General features: G+C 35.7%; 2 protein-coding genes across 5 annotated transcripts; both read left to right on the top strand.

Annotated features, from left to right (window-relative positions):
* The first annotated feature begins 2905 nt into the window (after window positions 1-2905).
* LOC125846566 (uncharacterized) lies at window positions 2906-18428 on the top strand. 4 transcript variants are annotated; one of them, XM_049526086.1, is made up of 24 exons: window positions 2906-3096; window positions 4495-4625; window positions 9048-9132; window positions 9273-9326; window positions 9509-9600; window positions 9685-9788; window positions 10222-10294; window positions 11215-11617; window positions 11979-12299; window positions 12393-12587; window positions 12910-13005; window positions 13089-13152; window positions 13322-13446; window positions 13923-14169; window positions 14279-14430; window positions 14518-14639; window positions 15782-15905; window positions 15994-16052; window positions 16241-16334; window positions 16416-16605; window positions 16949-17050; window positions 17389-17507; window positions 17782-17841; window positions 18028-18428. In XM_049526086.1, the coding sequence occupies exons 1-24, from the start codon at window positions 3049-3051 to the stop codon at window positions 18130-18132; spliced, it is 3165 nt and encodes a 1054-aa protein (XP_049382043.1). In that variant the 5' UTR covers window positions 2906-3048; the 3' UTR covers window positions 18133-18428. The 4 variants fall into 4 exon arrangements, with proteins under 4 accessions (XP_049382043.1, XP_049382044.1, XP_049382045.1 ...); XM_049526087.1 differs by having other exon boundaries at window positions 13325-13446; XM_049526088.1 differs by lacking the exons at window positions 2906-3096; window positions 4495-4625 and adding an exon at window positions 6615-6776 and having other exon boundaries at window positions 18028-18427.
* Window positions 5084-6829, top strand: LOC125846567 (uncharacterized). Its single transcript, XM_049526090.1, has one exon. The coding sequence runs from the start codon at window positions 5292-5294 to the stop codon at window positions 6591-6593; it is 1302 nt and encodes a 433-aa protein (XP_049382047.1). The 5' UTR covers window positions 5084-5291; the 3' UTR covers window positions 6594-6829.
* Window positions 18429-18723: the final 295 nt, after the last annotated feature.

The raw sequence follows: 18723 nt of genomic DNA on the forward strand, positions 1-18723 counted from the left end.
CAATTTATTTTGAATTTTTTTTAAAAAAAAATACTTTCAGCGAGTAACAGTTTGTGTTTGACAAATAGATTTAATAAACACTTTTGAGCAACAATTAGTGTTTGACTCATCTTTTTAAAAGTACTTACGAGAAGAAAAAATACTTTTGGGGTGAAGCTAATCTTTTTTGTGTCTGAAAAACAATCTCTACTACGTCTCATAAACACTTATTTTCTTCCATAACAACTTCATCAGACACCTCACTTTTATTAAACAAACTTTTGTTGAAAAAAAAACCTTTTTAACTTTTCAAAAATTTGATCAACAGATTATTAAGTATTACTACTAAACAAGCTGATATACGAAAAATAGAAATGTCAATGCGATTGCAGGATAAGTTCAACCTTGACCTACTCTCAAATTCAACCCGTACCATTCAGTTCCGACTATTTAAAAAAAAATTATCTTTGATTGAGTTAAACTCACAAACATGCAATCTTTTCATCCTTAATAAATACATATATTAATCCTTTACTCTAACACGAGATATTTAAATTTCCGAATCCTAAACGATTCAAAATGAACCATGAGTTTTGTTTAATTTGCTATTAGTCAAAAGATTAAAAAAATATATATACTTCTAATGAGCTCAAAAACGACTTTTATGGAAAGCAGTCCCATAAATAGTATGATAAATAAAATGAGGAAAGCTCTTAAAGCCAATTGAAATCTTGGTTATAATTACTTATATTTTTATATTTTTTCGTTACAGCACATACTTCTTTCTCACAAGGAACTGAGACATTAGTAAAGAAAAATCAATAATACAATTTAGAATACAAAAAAAGAAAGATACAAAATTGAGGATCCACGTGTTATTATCCAACTTGTTCAAAGTCAAAAATCAAAGTGTAACACGTATATATAGTCAAGTGGTCCAAATCCCTCTACTACACCATCACAAATTCCATTTTTTTCAAAACCACCTGATTAGAGAAAAAAATAATAAATAAATATATATATTATACATACTTAAATAATAGTAATTTCTATCGTTTAATCAAGTGAATTGTTGAGATTTTTTTTGGCCAAACCCATTGGTGACCCCCTAAAGTTGACACTAAGTTTCACTTAGACACTGCAATTGGGTGATCTTCATTCTAGACACCTCATGTAGGGTCCCGTTGTGTCATTTTGACACTTCTTGCTGACATGTCAAAGTGTGTGTGATACACTCAACAATAGAGTGTGAAAGACTCAATTTAGCTACTTTTTATTTTATTTTCTCTTCTTCTCCATTTTTCAAGCTACTACCTCCCACCATTTTTTGAAGCTTAAACTCCTTCAATGGAGGTCGAATTTTTTATTCAAATTCATTTTCAAGTCATTTTTCTTCTTCTTCATTGTATTATTTTTCTAAATCTACAATCACCTCCCTCCACCTTTTTTACCGGAAAAATGGATACCAACACTCATATTTCATATTTATTCTCGCTTTCTTTATTCCCACAAAACAACACTAAAAAGAAAGAAAAAAAAAGAGATCCTAAGATAATTAAAAAAAATAAAAATTGTTGGGTGTAGTAGAGAAGACAACTACCTTCGGGTGGGGTGGGGGGGCGGGGGTTACATTGATTTTTTTAGAATAATATTTTTATTTTATTTACTAAATAGATTTTAAATAATTTTTAACTTAAAATTACATATGTAATCATTTAATTGGTTGTTTGTCATGTCATCAACGAGTGTATTACACTCTCCTTCAACTTTTTGTTTATTGTCAAAAAGTGTCAAAATGACATAGCGAAGCTCTATATAAGGTGTCTAAAATGAACATCGTCCAGTTGAAGTGTCTAAGTGAAACTTGGTACCAACTTTAGGAGGTCACCGATGAGTTTGGCTATTTTTTTTAGGGAAAATATATAATAACAAACTATTAATTCAAATTAAATGCTATAAAAATAGTTTGATTTAATTGTACCTCATAACAAACTGTTGCTATTTCACCTCTCTCCTGGTGAATTTCGCTCGCCACTCTCGTTCTCTCCCTCGCCTCTCTCGTTTTTTATACAAACGCAAGTATATAAAGTGCGTTTGTGTTTGTATAAAGCGAGAGAAAATTGTATATATACATATATTTTCGTTCCCCTCTCCCAGATGTCGCTCGCCACTCTCCCAGATCTCGCTCTCTCACTCGCTTCTCTCAGTTTATACAAAAAACGCAAATTGTATAAAATGCGTTTGTGTTTGTATAAAGCGAGAGAAAATTGTATATATATATTTTTTTTCGTTCCCCTCTCTCCCCTCTCCCAGATCTCGCTCTCTCACTCACCTCTCTCACTTTATACAAAAACGCAAATGTATAAAATGCGTGAAAATTGTATATATACATATATTTTCATTCCCCTCTCTCCCCTCTCCTAGATCTTGCTCGCCACTCTCCCAAATCTCGCTCGCTCACTCGTTTCTCTCACTTTATACAATTGATCTTTTTGTATATTATACCAAAGCAGATTATACAACTGCTTTCTTTTGTATATGTATAGCGAAATATACATATTTATGTTTGTTATGGAGCACAATTATGTAAACTTTGCTATAACATACAAATATGAATTTTGTGTTTGCTATATGTGAAAGTTGCAATTTTTTTTATTGTTCTATATATAAAAATGAATTAGTCCCTATTTGTATTAGCAGTATTGAAAATGGATAGTATTATTTTGTCGTATTTAAGACAGTTGGTACCCGATGGCACCGTCCAACCCGTTTCTCTCTCGCAATCTTCAGATCAACCTCATCAATCGCCACGTGTCCCTAAATTTGAAAAGGAAAGAATGCGACAAAAATCAAATAAAAACTCCGGCCTATCTTTGTCCAATCACAAAAAAACTAAACCGTTTCCCTTTTGTTCTCTCTCGTTTTCGTCATTTCTCTTCCTAAGTCCAACTAAGCACTCACCAAAATCTCTCCCAAATTTTCTTAATTTCTCTACTCCGATCACTTCTTTTTGTTCAGAGCTTCGATCTATACAGTTCCGGCGATTTTCCGGCAGAATAAGTAATATTTATGAGTATGTTGAAGAAGCTTGTCGAGAAGGCTTCTTTTGTCAAGAAGGTCAGTCATGATCTCTCTGTTTTAACTCTTTACCTTCGTTTTTTTGGATTTGTACTTTCGATTCACTTCAAATTCGAATTTCTGAGAAGTTTCAGAAATCAAAACTAATCCTGTCATTGATTTTGCATTTCCGATTTGTGTTGAATCTTACTAATTTCTTGTAGTTTTCTGTTTCAATTCTAAAAGTAAATAGAACTGGATTGGTGTGTTAATGTTAAAAAGAATGAATTTTTTGAAATTTGAGTTGATTGATCTCGATTGTCGTGAAGCATGATGTGATCACGCAGTATTAATGCTGAGCTTTAAAGTAGTAGTACTACACTTTTGATCTTAAGCGTTAATAAGAATATCAGTATCACCTTTTCGAGATACTGTAACAGTAACACTGCTAGTTTAAGAATTTTTTAAATTGATATGAGGAACGATTCATTTACTTGGTGAATTTTAGGAATATGATTAAATGAAAACCGTTTCTATAATAATTCGATGCATTTAATTATGTCTGCTACTTTATAGTTTCTATTTAAAAAATTGGCTAAAAAATGTGATTAAATAAAAGGTCTCGTAGAAGTTACATTATTGAAAAAGATAGTAGGATCTGTAGGAGTAAGACTGTAACAAAGAGCTGAATTAAGTGGTCTTTGTAGCATTGTGGACTGACCAAAATAATTATGACGAAAAAAGAAGCACGCAATCTTCTAACTACTATAGTCAGATACTGGTCCTAATAGTGAAGGCTAAGAGTGACGCTCTTCTGTTTGCCTGTGGGTGTGGCCCATCAGATATACTACTCGGTTCATCTTTGTTCGTTACGTCTCTTTAAAATTAATGATTAAGAATATTTTATTATAATTGATGTTTATCCTTAGACATTAAAAAGTAATTTGAGGAATAAGTAATTAAAGTGTAAATTGTGAAGAAAATATTTATGATAAAAAGTTGAATAAATAGAGGGATGACCTATGAATTTAAGACAGTTGTCAAGGGACATAATATCTGTAGGAGGAAATAGATGGAAATTTATTTCTTGCCTAAATATAAAAGTTTTTTGCCAGATGCAGTCTTTAGCTCAGACTCCAGAGTCCACACGCAATTATGAACTTTCTTAAAGAGAAATGGGCCGTGGGCCCATGATTGCGTTCTAAGGTCTGGCAACTGTTTTTCTTTTATTTTTTGTTTGATTAACAAGGAAAAGAAAAACAGATGAACATCTTTTACTTTACTGATTATGTTTCTAATGAGACTTAAATGCATCAAATGAAGATCTTTTACTTTACTAATGAATTAAGTATTAAACAGAAGATTATCTTGTGAAACCTAACTTAGACAAGTTCAGAGTTGCATTTTAGTAGTTTTTTTTCCCCATCATATTGCTAATTAATCTTGTGTTAAGTGCAGCCTCGAGGAGATTTAGATGGTCTGAAGCCTGATGATGTAAATCCTCGGTGTGTTTTTCATTATGGCATTCCATCAGGATCTGTGCTATCGGCACATGACTCTATCCAAAAAATTGTTGCCCTTGCTACCAAGTAAGCATTTCTATAACAGTTAATGTTGTATTGTATATATATCAAATTTTGATTTCATAAATTTATATATACAAATGTTGACACAAACAAAAGACTTAACGCAGTGGTTAAAGAATTTTGGTAGTGTGTTCTACCCCTACTTGTAGCACATTTAAAATGACACACACTTTACTCACTATTCCATAAGTATTTCATCAAATTATTTTTATAACATTTAATCTGGAGGAGTCACCAACAAAAGTTGTCAAGAAGTAATAAGTAATTTTTCATTTTTAATCAGAGATAACGAATTCGAGTCGCGAAATAGGAATTTTGCCGACCTAAAAATTTGCAATAAAAAAAACTCTTCTTTTGGTTACATAATAATTCAATGTATTTTTAAGAATTTGTGATGGCAATTAAAATTTGGTATAAATAGTCCACATCACTAAACTAGAATATTAAATGGAAGGGGAAGGTCATGACCTCATCCATACAATTGCTATTCTATTTCTATCTCATTCCGTCTAGGAAAAAAAAATCCCCAGCACGAACAATTCTTTCTTGGATATTCCTTTGTTGATTATGATGCCAGTGAAGTGTCCTCAAGCATTGATTACCAATAAACCCTTCTTCTTCGCTTTCTACCACTAATCTCCACACCAAGAAAATCAACATATATTTACAATGTTGATGAGCACAGTCTTCAACTTCATTGAACCCTTTCATCTCAAAACCTCTTCTTTTTTCCCAATTTCACTTTCCACTAATGTTACTTTATCCTTCAAACCCAATTCCCCAATCGCCGCCCCTCGTAAACCCATTAAATGGCACATCAGTGCTTGTGCAGCTGGTCAAGAAATCGACATGGAAAGAACCAAACAAGGATTATACACAGCAAAACCCAAGAAAGTTGTAATCTTGTGGGACTTAGACAACAAACCACCACGAGGCCCACCCTACGAGGCAGCCATGTCGCTGAAAAGGGTAGCGCAATGTTTTGGCGAAGTTGTGGATATGTCCGCATATGCTAATCGTCATGCTTTCATCCATCTTCCTCAGTGGGTTGTTGAAGAAAGGCGTGAAAGACGACATCTTGATGTTCTTGAACGTAAAGGGGTTGTAACCCCATCCGAACTTTACATATGTTCTGTCTGTGGACGAAAATGTAAGACCCATATGGATTTAAAGAAGCATTTTAAGCAGTTACATGAAAGGGAAAGGGAAAAAAAACTTAGTCGTATGAGGTCATTAAAAGGCAAGAAAAGACAGAGATTTAAAGAGAGGTTTGTTGATGGTAATTATAAGTATATAGAGGCTGCTAAGAGTTTGATAACTCCTAAAGTGGGTTATGGTTTAGCATCTGAGTTGAGGAGAGCTGGGGTTTATGTAAAGACTGTGGCAGATAAGCCACAGGCAGCAGATTGGGCATTGAAAAAGCAAATGCAGCACTCAATGAGTAGAGGGATAGATTGGTTGTTTCTGATTTCTGATGATTCAGATTTTTGTGATATGTTGAGGAGAGCAAAGGAAGCAAATTTGGGAACAGTAGTAGTTGGGGATTGGGACAGGGCATTGGGGAGGCATGCTGATTTATGGGTTCCATGGAATGGGGTAGAAAATGGAGAGATAACAGAGAAGGATTTAGTGTTAAAGAATGAGAGGAGGAGGGAGTCTTGGGATAGAAGTAATGCACAGTTCTCTGTAAGTGAGTTCAATGGTGGGATAAGAGAGGAGGGTACTAGTTTAGGAAGTTTGATGGATGACATTGTTGAGAAGTTGGAGTCTTCTGGCACGAGGATTTCAGCTTTCTCCGAAGGGGAGGAGGATGAAAAAGTTGAAGAACTGGATGAGGAGGACTGGCTTCGGGCAAGATTAGATCAACGAAGTGATGACGAATATAATACAGAGGACTCCATAGTCAGCGACGAAGAGGAGGGGGACTACTTATTGGACAGTGAGGACGAAGATACAGGCGAGATTTTATAAAGTGATGACGAAAGCAATAAGAGAAAGAACAGTTTGCCATTGGTTTTGTCAAAAGATTTGTACGAATTGATTGAGATAGAGCATGTGCTCTGTGAAAATGAGGTTTAATGAAAGGTGGCTAAAGCAATTTGACATATTGGTTGAGTTTGTCTTTGTCAGTTAAGCTATCTTAGATTATGTGAGGTAACACAGATGTATCTGACCTTTGATAATGAAAGTATTGCTTTGAAAGTTTACAGTGGTTGTATTCTTTTCACAAAATTTCTACTAGGTCATGATGTGCTTCTTAGCTTAGGGGGAACATTGTCACATATTTGAATATATTACACGACTAATTCCATTTTTGGGATTCCATTCAAATTTCATTTGGAGCTCTGGATTATCTTTGATATTACCATCTGTTGTATCTCTTTGATATATGTGTTAATATTAGCTGTTTGGAGTCGCTCTTTCGAACCTGTTTTACCTGCTCTTTTTTTGAGACAGTCAAGTTTCAGTTCACGTGAGTTCTTCTAGATATTAGATGCGGAAATTTCTGCTGCCTTCAGTTCTGCTCTGTGGTTTGGTGGATAAAAATGCCAGATAAATGAGTGAATGGGGCAGTCGTTTTAAGTAATTGAATTATTTGCTTTTCTGATTTCTATTGAACTAACTGTTGCTGACAATGCCAATATATATCCTCAGATTTGAGTGAAAATATTGCGTAATGATATCATCAATTGCTACTTGTTGAGAGAAGTAAGAGAAAAGAAAGAATAGTTAATAAGTTGTCATGCTCCATGGTATTGTCAATAAAACTGAGGATAAAAGGAGCAGTAAGTGAAGATGTTTCTGATAGCATATGCCAAAGAACAATCTAATGGAGTACGACACCGGTTTTTATTTGTAGAAATGAGAGAATACATAGTTGAGATCCACTTAACAATATGCATCAGTTTGCACTGAAGGGCTTATGTTTTTCTTTCGTGGATAGGAATAAACACTAAATATCTTGACAAGCTGCAAGATACTTTATATTTCTGTATAGTTATGTTTTTCTAAAATGAGGTTTGTGGAGTGCAAGTTATGAATGGTTTAGAGGAGGAATGCTTGCTAAATCTGAAAGCAAATTAGATATGTTAATGTTGAAGTCCTATTGGAGAAGTATCTATTGCAATTTGAAAATGCTCATCTAGGCTTCTATTGGCACATTTTAATTTGTAAGATGAAACTTGCAGTCATGATATAAAGCCAAAAGAAGATGGAAAGTTAAGTTGCCTTTTTGTTTTCTTTGTTGAAAATTGAATTGGATCTTTTTTGCTAGTTTGGATGAAGATTCATGTTTAATTTAAGGGAAAGTTGTAGAAAAGAATGATTTTGTAGCTTAACTGTTAATTTCAGTATGACTTTTGACAATGTAAGATGCAGGTAATTTGGACACTAAGGGGTCATTTGGTAGGATGTATTATAGAAACAATATATGTATTTGCCTTGGTATTATTTAATACCTTGTTTGGTACATAGCAAGCTTTGGTATTAGCATTACCAGGGTTATTGATACATGGATAAGCATGGTTAAAAACAGAACTACCCTTAATACACCAAACCAAACTATTCTTTCGATAATTTTTAGAATCTAATGTAGGGGATGACGAAACAAGGACATGCTTAATGTACTTGATTATCTACTGAAGTGCTGCTTTATATAAAAATCAATGATAGATCATATTAGCAGTTTGCTTAAACAGTTCCAAGGAACCTGCTGGCTGTATATGCATCAATGTTTTTGATTTAATGAAGTTAGCTATTCAACCTTCTTTATATCATGCCAGAAGCTTCCTCTTTCATTATCTCTAGTCTCCAGAGCCATTGCCAAGCTGATCTCTTTCTTATGTTCCAGAGATACAGGAGTCTTCTATTCTCATCATCTGCTCTACTAACTAATTAAAGTGGTTTGATTGTGCTTCTAAATCATGCTGATATGATTCTCTTAGACAGTGCAGTAGGTGGATCTAAAGAACCAAAAAGTAGATAATGAGATGCAATAAAGAAAAGATGGAATGCATGTTGTGCCTTGGATGTGAACAGGATATCTATTTACTAAACTCAAGAATCAGATGGCAAGGAATACTTGGTAGATAGCTGACCTGTTTTTTCCATTACATCCCATCAGTTTGGTTCCTTTGGCTATCTAACTTACCAACGGGGCACAATTTATGGGGTTTGTCATAGCCCCTTGCCCTCACATTCGTGGCAAGGAGGTGTATTAGCCACTATACTGCTAGGCGGTAGTCTAGTGTCGAAGGATTGGAGTGACAACTTTTCACATCTATTTTTCATCAAGGTGTCAATTGGTCCTTTTAAAGGGGAGATTAATGCTCATGAGAAAATGTTTTCCAGTGACACTAATAAAAATCAATCCTGTAGGCCCACGATTCGAGGTATTGAAATAATCAAGTTTGTGTTAATATGCAGAGATGGACGGATCAAATTATTTGGGAAAGATAGCACCCAAGCTCTGTTGGTATCATCAGAGACTGTGTCAAGCAAATTTTTGCAGGTATGCATCTTCTGAATCCTGCAAAGAATTTTCTTCATTGAATTAGGCGCTAATACCATGATCATGCATCTTATAAGACTGATCTTTGATGAAAATGCTAAGTTGCTAGTTTATGCTTATTTATTGTTTTGGTCTTGCAGTTTATGGAGAACCAAGGCCTCCTCATTAACATAAACTCCAATAACCAAATAGAGGCAAGTTATTTGATGAAGCTCCTTTAGCATACAGATACACTACAAGCAGTACTATTGTAATTTCTAGTATGAGTTTCCATTATTCCAACTCAAAAGTTCAACTTTCTAGGCTAGACATCCCTGCATGAGTGTGGCATAGCTGTGTGGTGGGACTAATAATTTGATTACTTGGTCATCATTAGGTCTGGGATGTAGAACAAAGGTATTTGTGTAATGTTCATGACTTCGACCGGGATATCACATCTTTTACACTCATACAGCACACTCCCTACCTGTAAGTGCGTCTAAGGTACATCTAGGTTAAGCTGATTTGTACGCAAAGAAGATGTGAACCAGCTATTCATTGTGCTGTCCACAGGTATCTTGGAGACTCGTCAGGACATGTTGCAGTTATGAAGGTTGTTAAAGAACCCTGTAATATAGAGAAAATGAAATATTGTATCCCTCTTTCAGCATCTCATGGTGAGACCAAATCCTCTTTACACCTGTTGCTTATTCGTTGTTCAGTTTTCTCTGATGCTTAAATTCTACTGTTCTTTACTCATGACATAAAGTTGGTTGAGAGGTTCTCATATTGTTTGTGATCATTAATGCTTGTAGCATGGTTCAGGGGTTTGTGGATGAATTTACACATGTAATATTTAAATTTATTTGTTTCAAAATATATGAGACTTCTAGTGTACCACAGTGTTTGTATTCAGAAACATCTAACTGTTGATTGAAGTTGACCTCAGGAACAACGGAAAAACTTTTTATAGCTAATTCAAAGGTTATTCCCCAAAAATAGAAAAGAAATATAAGAGAACTATTAAACAGATGGTTCAGTCATTATTCCATACATAGATCCTCAATACATACTACCCCATGTTGGCCTGACAACACGATCCTGCTTCAGGCCTATCAAATGAAGTTTCAGGGGATGCTGCTGTAGCCCATATACTACCTCAACCTGCTGCAGAAACTAAGAGGTAACTTTTATGCTATTTTTCTCAGTTTCTAAAGACCAGATAAAAGAATTCCATCTGGTACGTATTCTGGCACAAGCTAGTGCTTATTTTGATTCAATAAAATGTGTACTTATCTATCTTTCAATCAATGTCACCTAAAAGAATATAAGAGGTAAACCAGTTTCAAAAAAAAAAAGAATATAAGAGGTAAACTTTGTTCTTATCAATAGTTCCCTCTCTTCTTTGCTGGAGCTTTTTGTTTCATAACTCTTACTGTAAGATGGTCTACCGGAAACCGTCTCTCTGCCCCACAAGGGTAGGGGTAACGTCTGTGTACATCCTACCCTCCCCAGACCCCTCTTGTGGGTCTACACTGGGTTTGTTGTTGTTGTTCTTAACTCTTACTGTAAGAGAAATTCTGCTGCTGTGAATAAAGTTACTAGTACCCAAAATCTGATTATAATTGATAGAAACTCTAAAATTTCCTGTCACTTAGATTTGATGTTCTTGAGCTGAGGGTCTCCCGGAAACAGCCTCTCTACCTCCACGAGGTAGTGGTAAGGTCTGCGTACACTCTACCCTCCCCAGACCCCACCTAGTGGGATTTCACTGGGTATGTTGTAGTAGTAGTAGTAGAAACTCTAAAATTTGGAGGTTACTACCCGGCATAATAATTTAATCCATGCATATCCAGATGTTACAAAAGTAGGTTCAGAAGTTCTTTTTGTGAAATGTAGGGTTTATTTGAGCTTATTAAAGTTATGCTTACCAGGCATGAAATGAGGCACTACTGATAACTTTATTTGTTGAATTGCCCTCATACAATATTATGTTACAACTGAATGTTCTTTTACACACCAAAGGTTTATTATTATTTTGATCATTATGTGGTGATAGCTACGTTAGTATAACCATTGTGAAAAAAACTTTATTTGATGCAGGGTGGCTATTGTTTACAAAGATGGTGTTATAACACTATGGTCAATTCGTGAAAGTAAAGCAATCTTTATAACCGGGGGGAGTCCTCTGCAATCTATGAGTCACGAGACAAAAAAAGCAACCACAGCATGTTGGTGCTGTCCTTATGGAAGTAAACTAGTTGTTGGATACAGCAACGGAGAGATATTCATCTGGAGTATTCCAGCTACTTCAAATTCAAGCATAGATCAAGAACTTGAGGAATTGCCTAGTGGAACTCAAAGTGCCCCAATTTGTAAACTGAATCTTGGATATAAGTTAGACAAAATCCCTATAGCAAAATTAATATGGGCCTATGCAGAAGGTAAAGCAAGTCGATTATATGCTATGGGCTCCCCCGATTGTCAAGCAGCAAACTTGCTACAGGTTACTTTTTATTTTTTGGCTACTTATATGTGTGTGTATTTTATTCCTTAACTTTGCTTTTCTCGATGAATTCAGAGTTCAGACTCCAGTCCTCTTATATAGCTTCTATTTATCTTAGGCACTGTTAGTATATTATTGTTGAAAATCACTCGCCACGTAATTTTCTTTTTTAATCTGTTGACAATTAGTTATGCATTAGTCTTGGTTTTTCTCATGTTATTTTTAAGAGTAGTTGCAAAATAAGGCAAAATAAGGCTTTTATTAGAACAACATTAAGTTGGTTTTCTGTATTGGATTGCTCTCCTATTTTCATACATTAGGCCTGCTTTCAATTGAAGTCGTATGATTTGTCATTTGGCAGGTAGTTCTGCTAAATGAACACACTGAATCTCGCACAATTAAGTTGGGACTTCACCCTCCTGAGTCTTGTTTGGACATGGAGATTATCTCAAGCTTCTCCACATTGAGAAAGAACATTAACAATTCATTACTTTTGGTATCAAAGTCTGGCCAAATTTACACATATGATGATTCTTTAATTGAAAGGTACCTAATACAGTGCCAGTCTAGGTCACCACCATCACTTCCAAGGGAAGTGACGGTGAAGCTCCCACTTGTTGATTCAAGCATCACCATTGCAAAATTCGTAGTGAATAATCCTTACATGTTTTCCATGGATCAGGTGTGTAAACTTTTCTTGATTTTATACATTTTACTTCTACAATTGTTCCTTTTTAATGCTATAATTAACGGCATACTTTTTCTGGTAATGCAGGACTATAGTAGCCTGATAAAAGATAGCATACCTCTTTTTCCATTTGAGAGAGGACAGAAAGATGGAACTGGATCAAATTCAACTCAATTTTCTAAGGCCAAGAATGTATTCTTAAGTGGTCACAGTAATGGAGCCATAAACTTATGGGATGTCACGTGCCCAAATCCACTTCCTATTGTGTCAATAACTCAACAGGTAATCTTGAAATCCATTTTCTCTTTCTTGTTAGTCAACCACAACTTGTCAAACAACCATGTCACAGCGGAACCATTACTTATATTTGATAGGTTACAAAGGTGTCTTTGTCAGGAAAAGAAACATGCATTCTTCTGTTTTCTAGTCATGAAAAAGCATGTTTAATGTCTCATCAACAGCCTTACTTTTTTCAGTCGGATATGCAAACAGTTAGTAGAAAGATTAGCAATTTACAATCAATTCAATAATGTGAGCCTATCCATCAATGTTTAGCTTCTTCTGTTTATTGCCTTCCGAATTTACTGTAACTTCTACTATGCAGAGTGAGGACAACCTTGCCTTAAGTGGTGTACCCTTAACGGCATTGTATCTTACCTCTGACTTACATATCCTCATTTCTGGTGATCAAAGTGGAACGGTAAACTGTCTATAATGGATTTACCAAAATGAAGAAAGTTTCTGCATTCTGAGGGTCTTAATTCTTGTATACTTGTCGTGCAGGTACGTATCTATAAGTTCAAAAGTGAGTTTTTTGCCCCAGATACTAGTTTTCTATCCTTTCAAGGTATGCAGCATGAATGTCAGGAAAACTTTGAGAATTTGATCTTAGATCTTATATCATTAATGGTTTGCTCTCTTAAAACAAAAACGTATCCCTTTCTTTGTTTTCTGGAAGCAAATGTTTCAAGAATCAGCAAAAAGAATGAATTGTTGACTTATTCACCCAACTCCAGTAGGTTCAAAGAAAGGAAGCAACCCAATCCAGAGCATTAAGCTTGTTAAAGTTAATGGAGCTGTACTTTCTATAAGTACCAGTGAGGATTCTAAGTATTTTGCGGTTGGTTCTGACCAAGGATATGTAAGCTTCTGCTTCTATTTTTCCTCCTGCTATACATCATTCATTTTATTCCTTTAGGTTTTCAAGCACTTCAGTACTGCACCCTTCTCCTTCCAACACAAATGTTGGTCTCAATCATTTGGGAATAATGCCGCTACAGTAAGTTTGTAGGGTATGTGCAGAACTTGAACTGTATATCTCAGAATTTTTTGTTAAATGTTATTGTTAATTCTGTTTAATATGGTGGTTCTCTAGTAAGAAGGAGCCTGGAAAGCAGCTTGGTTTTACACACACATTTTATAAGGCTCTAGTAACTCTGAGTTTCTAATAAGTACCCTAACTGAATTTATTCGGACCCTTGAGATACAAAGTTCCCAGTGACCTGTTTTCCTGTGATTGTATAAGGGGGAGAATGTGACATATTGAAGATGCTTTTCAAGTCGACTGTTTATATTAAAAGATTGAGTGTTTGAAATCCCATAATTTGTGGTATGCAGGTGGTATTAATTGATTCTGACAGCAAGACCATACTGTATCAAACACATATTGCCAGTGAACTCTGTGCAGGTGTCATCTCTATGCAGTTCAACACTTGTAGCTTGCATGGATTCGACAAGAATATCTTAGTGGTAGCGACTAAGGATTCATCAATCTTGGCCCTTGAGACAGAAACAGGAAATATACTAAGCCCTTCCAGTGTTCATCCAAAGAAACCTTCCAGAGCTTTATTTATGCAGATTTTGGGTATTTCACCATAATTTATAGAATCTGTTAATTTCTCGGAAAAGCTTCTCATGAACGCTTAAAACTAACAAACATTCATGCATTTTCCTTTTCTCTACATTTGGTGCAGATGGACAAGAAATGTCTGGTCGAGGATTAAGCATTTTAGATGGTATAGACATGATTAAGGGGAATTCGGATAATATTGCATCAAAGCAACCATTAGTATTGATTTGTTCTGAAAAAGCTGTGTATGTCTATTCCTTATTGCATATTATTCAGGTATGTGTCTATTTGTCTTGTTTGTGCTTATATAAAACTAGCGCACTATCCATCTCACCGTGTGTTCTATTTGCTTGATATATACAGGGTATTAAAAAAGTATACTACAAAAAGAAGTTTCATTCCTCTCTGTGTTGCTGGGCATCAACATTTGACACACCTGAGGCCGGCCTTATGCTTCTCTTCTCGAATGGAAAGATTGAGATTAGGTGATGTTTCTTCTATTGTGTAACCAAATATATATGAGAATTATTCTGCTCGGTAATATTATCATGAACTACTCCTTTAATTGTTGATTCTCTCATGGATCATACAAGTTTTTACTGGCTTAGAAATGTGTAGTCTCGGTTCTAGTTCAAAAGCATACTACGGCATACTAGATACTAGATATCTAAACCATTGATCTTGTCTCGGGAACAAGAATACAATTTTTGAAAACATGTAGATTTTTCCTCTTCAAAAGAGAGCTTATTAGTTTGTGTTTCTATCATATCCTTTTCTGAAGTCCTGTAGGGTAAGCCACAAAGTGCATTTAAATGTAAAATATGAGTGCCACTAGAGACTTAGAAGTAAGCTCTACAAAGTAGTGGTTAGACTGACTATGTTATATGGGGTGGAGTGTGTAACGAAGATAAGGATGTTGAAATGGATGTCTGGGCATATCAGGAGAGAGAAGATTAGGAATGATGACATTGGGGCCAAGGTGGGAGTGGCTCCCATGGAGGATAAGATGCGGGAAGTGAGGTTGAGGTGGTTCAGGCATGTGTAGAGAAGATGTGCAGATGACTCGGTAAGGAGGTGCAAGAGGTTGGCCGTACTGAGGTTGAGGAGGGGTAGATGTAGGCCTAAGAAGTATCAGAGTGAGGTGATTAAGCAGGACATGGTACAACTTCATCTCACCGTGGACATAACCCTTGAAAGGAAGGTGTGGAGGTCGATAATTAGGGTAGAAGGTTCGTAGGTAGTCGGGCATATTGCTATCCCATTCCCAGAGTATTAGTATTATTCTTGTATTTCTTAGCCTCGATTATTGTACTATCTTGTTGTTGTTTCTGCTTGTTGCTACTGCTTTCTTTTACATCTTTCCTTGAGTCGAGGGTCTATCAAAAACATATCTATAACTTCTCAAGGTAGAGATAAGGTCTGCGTACACTCTACCCTTCCAGAGACCCCCCCCCCCCCACACACACACACGCATGAGATTAGACTGGGTTTGTTGTGAGTGCACACTAGAAGCTTGTGGTGTCTAAATTGCACTTGTTGTTTTTCTCCCTCAGTTCCTTAGTTATATGTTTTCACTGAAGGGGGGAAATTATATACATCCTGCTGAATTTATTCTGTAAAACTTCAGGTCTCTTCCAGAGTTGTCCCTTCTAAAGGAAACTTCAGTTAGAGGCCTTGTACTTTCGCCGCCGAAGGCAAACGCCATAGCTGACCATTCAGTATGCGCGTCAAAAACTGGTGAACTCATAGTGGTATTGCACCGACACTTTAGGCTTTTTTTTTTATGAGGTTTATATACCTTAAGTTCTAACTTAAACTCAAAAAATTATTTATGTCTAGGTTGACAGGGATCAAGAAATGTTCTTCGTCTCAGTTTCCTTGCAAAATGACACCTTCAGGTGACAAATGTTTCAGCAACCAAATCTTTTTTTTTTCATTTGACAGCCTACTTTCTTTTTGGCTTATTCCTATGAAGGAATAATCGAACATAGTTGCATCCCCCACCTCCTTCACTTCCCACTAAGAATTCAATTATTTTATAAGAAATACAGTATCGCCTGCAATTCATAGTATTGCTGCATGATAGGTTCCTGGACTTTTCTTCCCATGTTTACGATAGAGATCTAGTGGTTGAACCAGGGAAGATCTCTGCACCCATCATCCAAAAAGAAAAAAAAAAGGTTGAGGTTCTCCTAACTCTGAAATTTTAAGTTAACCTTCAGTTCATTATTAAATAATTTCTTTGACTTTCTTGACTATAGGGAATTTTTGGATCTGTTTTCAAAGATGCCAAGGGAAATAAAGCAAACAATGTGCCTGATGCCGAAGTTGAAAATGCAAGAGTAAGTATTGAAGAGATGACTGCAATATTTTCAGCTGACAACTTTCCATCACTCACACACAGTGAAGAGAAGTTAAGCAGGAACGAAAAGGATGCTGACTTGGATATAGGTATTGTTTCTCTTGTAATGGTTGTCTCTACTTCATCATTCACTTCTTCCATTGCACTGAATACCTGGCAACGACATGATAAGGGCCTGCATAATGCTCTTCTCAGACTAAAACTGAAAATCAGATGCAGAAGAAAGTGGAAGTGGGAACAGTAAAGAAATAACAACCTAAAAGAGTTACAATTTATGAACTGTTTTTCATATTTTCATGAAAAGTTCTGGTTGATAGAAGTTTGGAGAGCATTACATGATAGAGTTGCTCATAGTTTTCCCTTCAAGAAGATCTTTTTTGCTTTTTCAAACTATACAACTACCTGCTGCTAACTTTCTGTTTTCCCTTAAAGATGACATTGAAATTGAAGATCCAGAAGAGAAACAGAAGGGAAATCCAATGGTAGCAGTACTCAACAAGCAGAACCTTACAAATACATTTCAGGCTCTGAAAGGTAAGTTATTAGAGTGAAGAAGTTGATAGTTATCGGCACTCTTAGCTTTCTGCAGTGTAATGATAATGCAGTCTCACCATCTCACGAGTCTACATTTATTAGTTTTAGGTTTTCCCATCGATCTTTTATTTGCCTTTTTTTAATATGCTTAGAAGTGTTATCAACACTTTCAGCTTTCAACTAAATAATATTAATGCTGTCTCACGAATCTCCATTCACCAGTTGTTCAGTTTTCCCATCTTCTTTTAGATGGCTTTTCTACTACACTTAAAACGCGCTGAATGACCAGTAGTTCTATATCATTTTTCATTTAGAAATCATTGCTCTTCTTTTTACAGGAAAGTTTATGCCCATGAAGGTCAAAAACAATAAAGCCCCGATAAATGATGCACCACAAGATGGCAAGGCAGATACTGTTGGTCAAATTAAGAAAAGATATGGGTATACTGCTTCAGCTGTAAGTTCTCTTTCCTGCATTCACAGTCTATTTGGCTCGAGGAAGGGGAAGCAAGGGCATTACATGTGTTTTGTCTAATTGAAAATAGAAGTGAAAAAAATGTATTTGTTGAGAAATAAACAACGTTTATCACTTGACGTACCTTTAACTTCCTAACTGTTGGGGCAGTAAGCCAGTAACCCCCAACGATCATCCTTATTTCAACTATTTTAGTAATTTGACTGAGATGTTGGCAAGCTAACAATGTAAGTAAATTTTCCTACAATGATTGCAGGAATCCAGTGCTGCAGAGGCAGCAAAGTCAAAGCTCAGTGAAAACCTGAAGAAGTTGCAGGTACTTTATGGTGACTCTCATTACTCATGGTGGACATATTTTCAAAACTATGTTTACCCTACATGATTTTGTATGGCAAAAGGGAATATTGCTTATAAGGCTGCTTCTCTATGTTTTAACTTATCTAATATAGAAGAAAGCAGAACAGAGAAGGTACTGAAGTTTTGTGAATTTCTATATGTGCAGGGCATCAACATTAGAAGTGCTGAGATGCAGGACCAAGCCAAGTCATTTTCTTCCATGGCTAAAGAGGTGTTGCGATTTTCTGGAAATGACAAAGCAAATTCGTGATTGCTTCACTCCACACAAAAATGTTTTGCTTGAAATGTATAGTAAATTACAATTGAGTATTATTCTGGATATTACCTATTTATTCCTTTCTATGAGACTTGGAGTTTGAGATTTTCTTTTCTTCTTTCTTCTATTTATTATATGTAAATGGCACACAACGTTTGATATGATTCGTTCACAGAGATGACAGTTGTTAGGAGGGTAGACAATGTTTCCCAGTATGAAGTTGTGTTGATGCCTCTTGTGTAAATTGAAGGTTATTAATGTATTCGTATTTGCAGCTCAATAGTCAATACAATCTGATATCCATATTATTGAAGACATATATGCATTTAGAAGAACTTGCATCAGATTTCATGTTTGAATTGCTGTAGTTCACTATTTTCAGTGGGATAGTGAAAGGTGATCAACACTAGTATGGCAAGAAGGCGAAAGCAGAATCATTCACTCCCTCTAGGCTCCTTCTCAAGTTTGCAGCGAATGGAGTACCTCTTAGACATGTCTATTCAATCCCCATGTAAAATGGGAAGAGAGATCTGTTTGTGTTGAGAAAAAGGGAGGACAGTAAGAGAATTACATTTTTGTATACAA

Source organism: Solanum stenotomum, chromosome 12 (genome assembly GCF_019186545.1).
Source record: "Solanum stenotomum isolate F172 chromosome 12, ASM1918654v1, whole genome shotgun sequence".
NCBI lineage: Eukaryota > Viridiplantae > Streptophyta > Magnoliopsida > Solanales > Solanaceae > Solanum > Solanum stenotomum.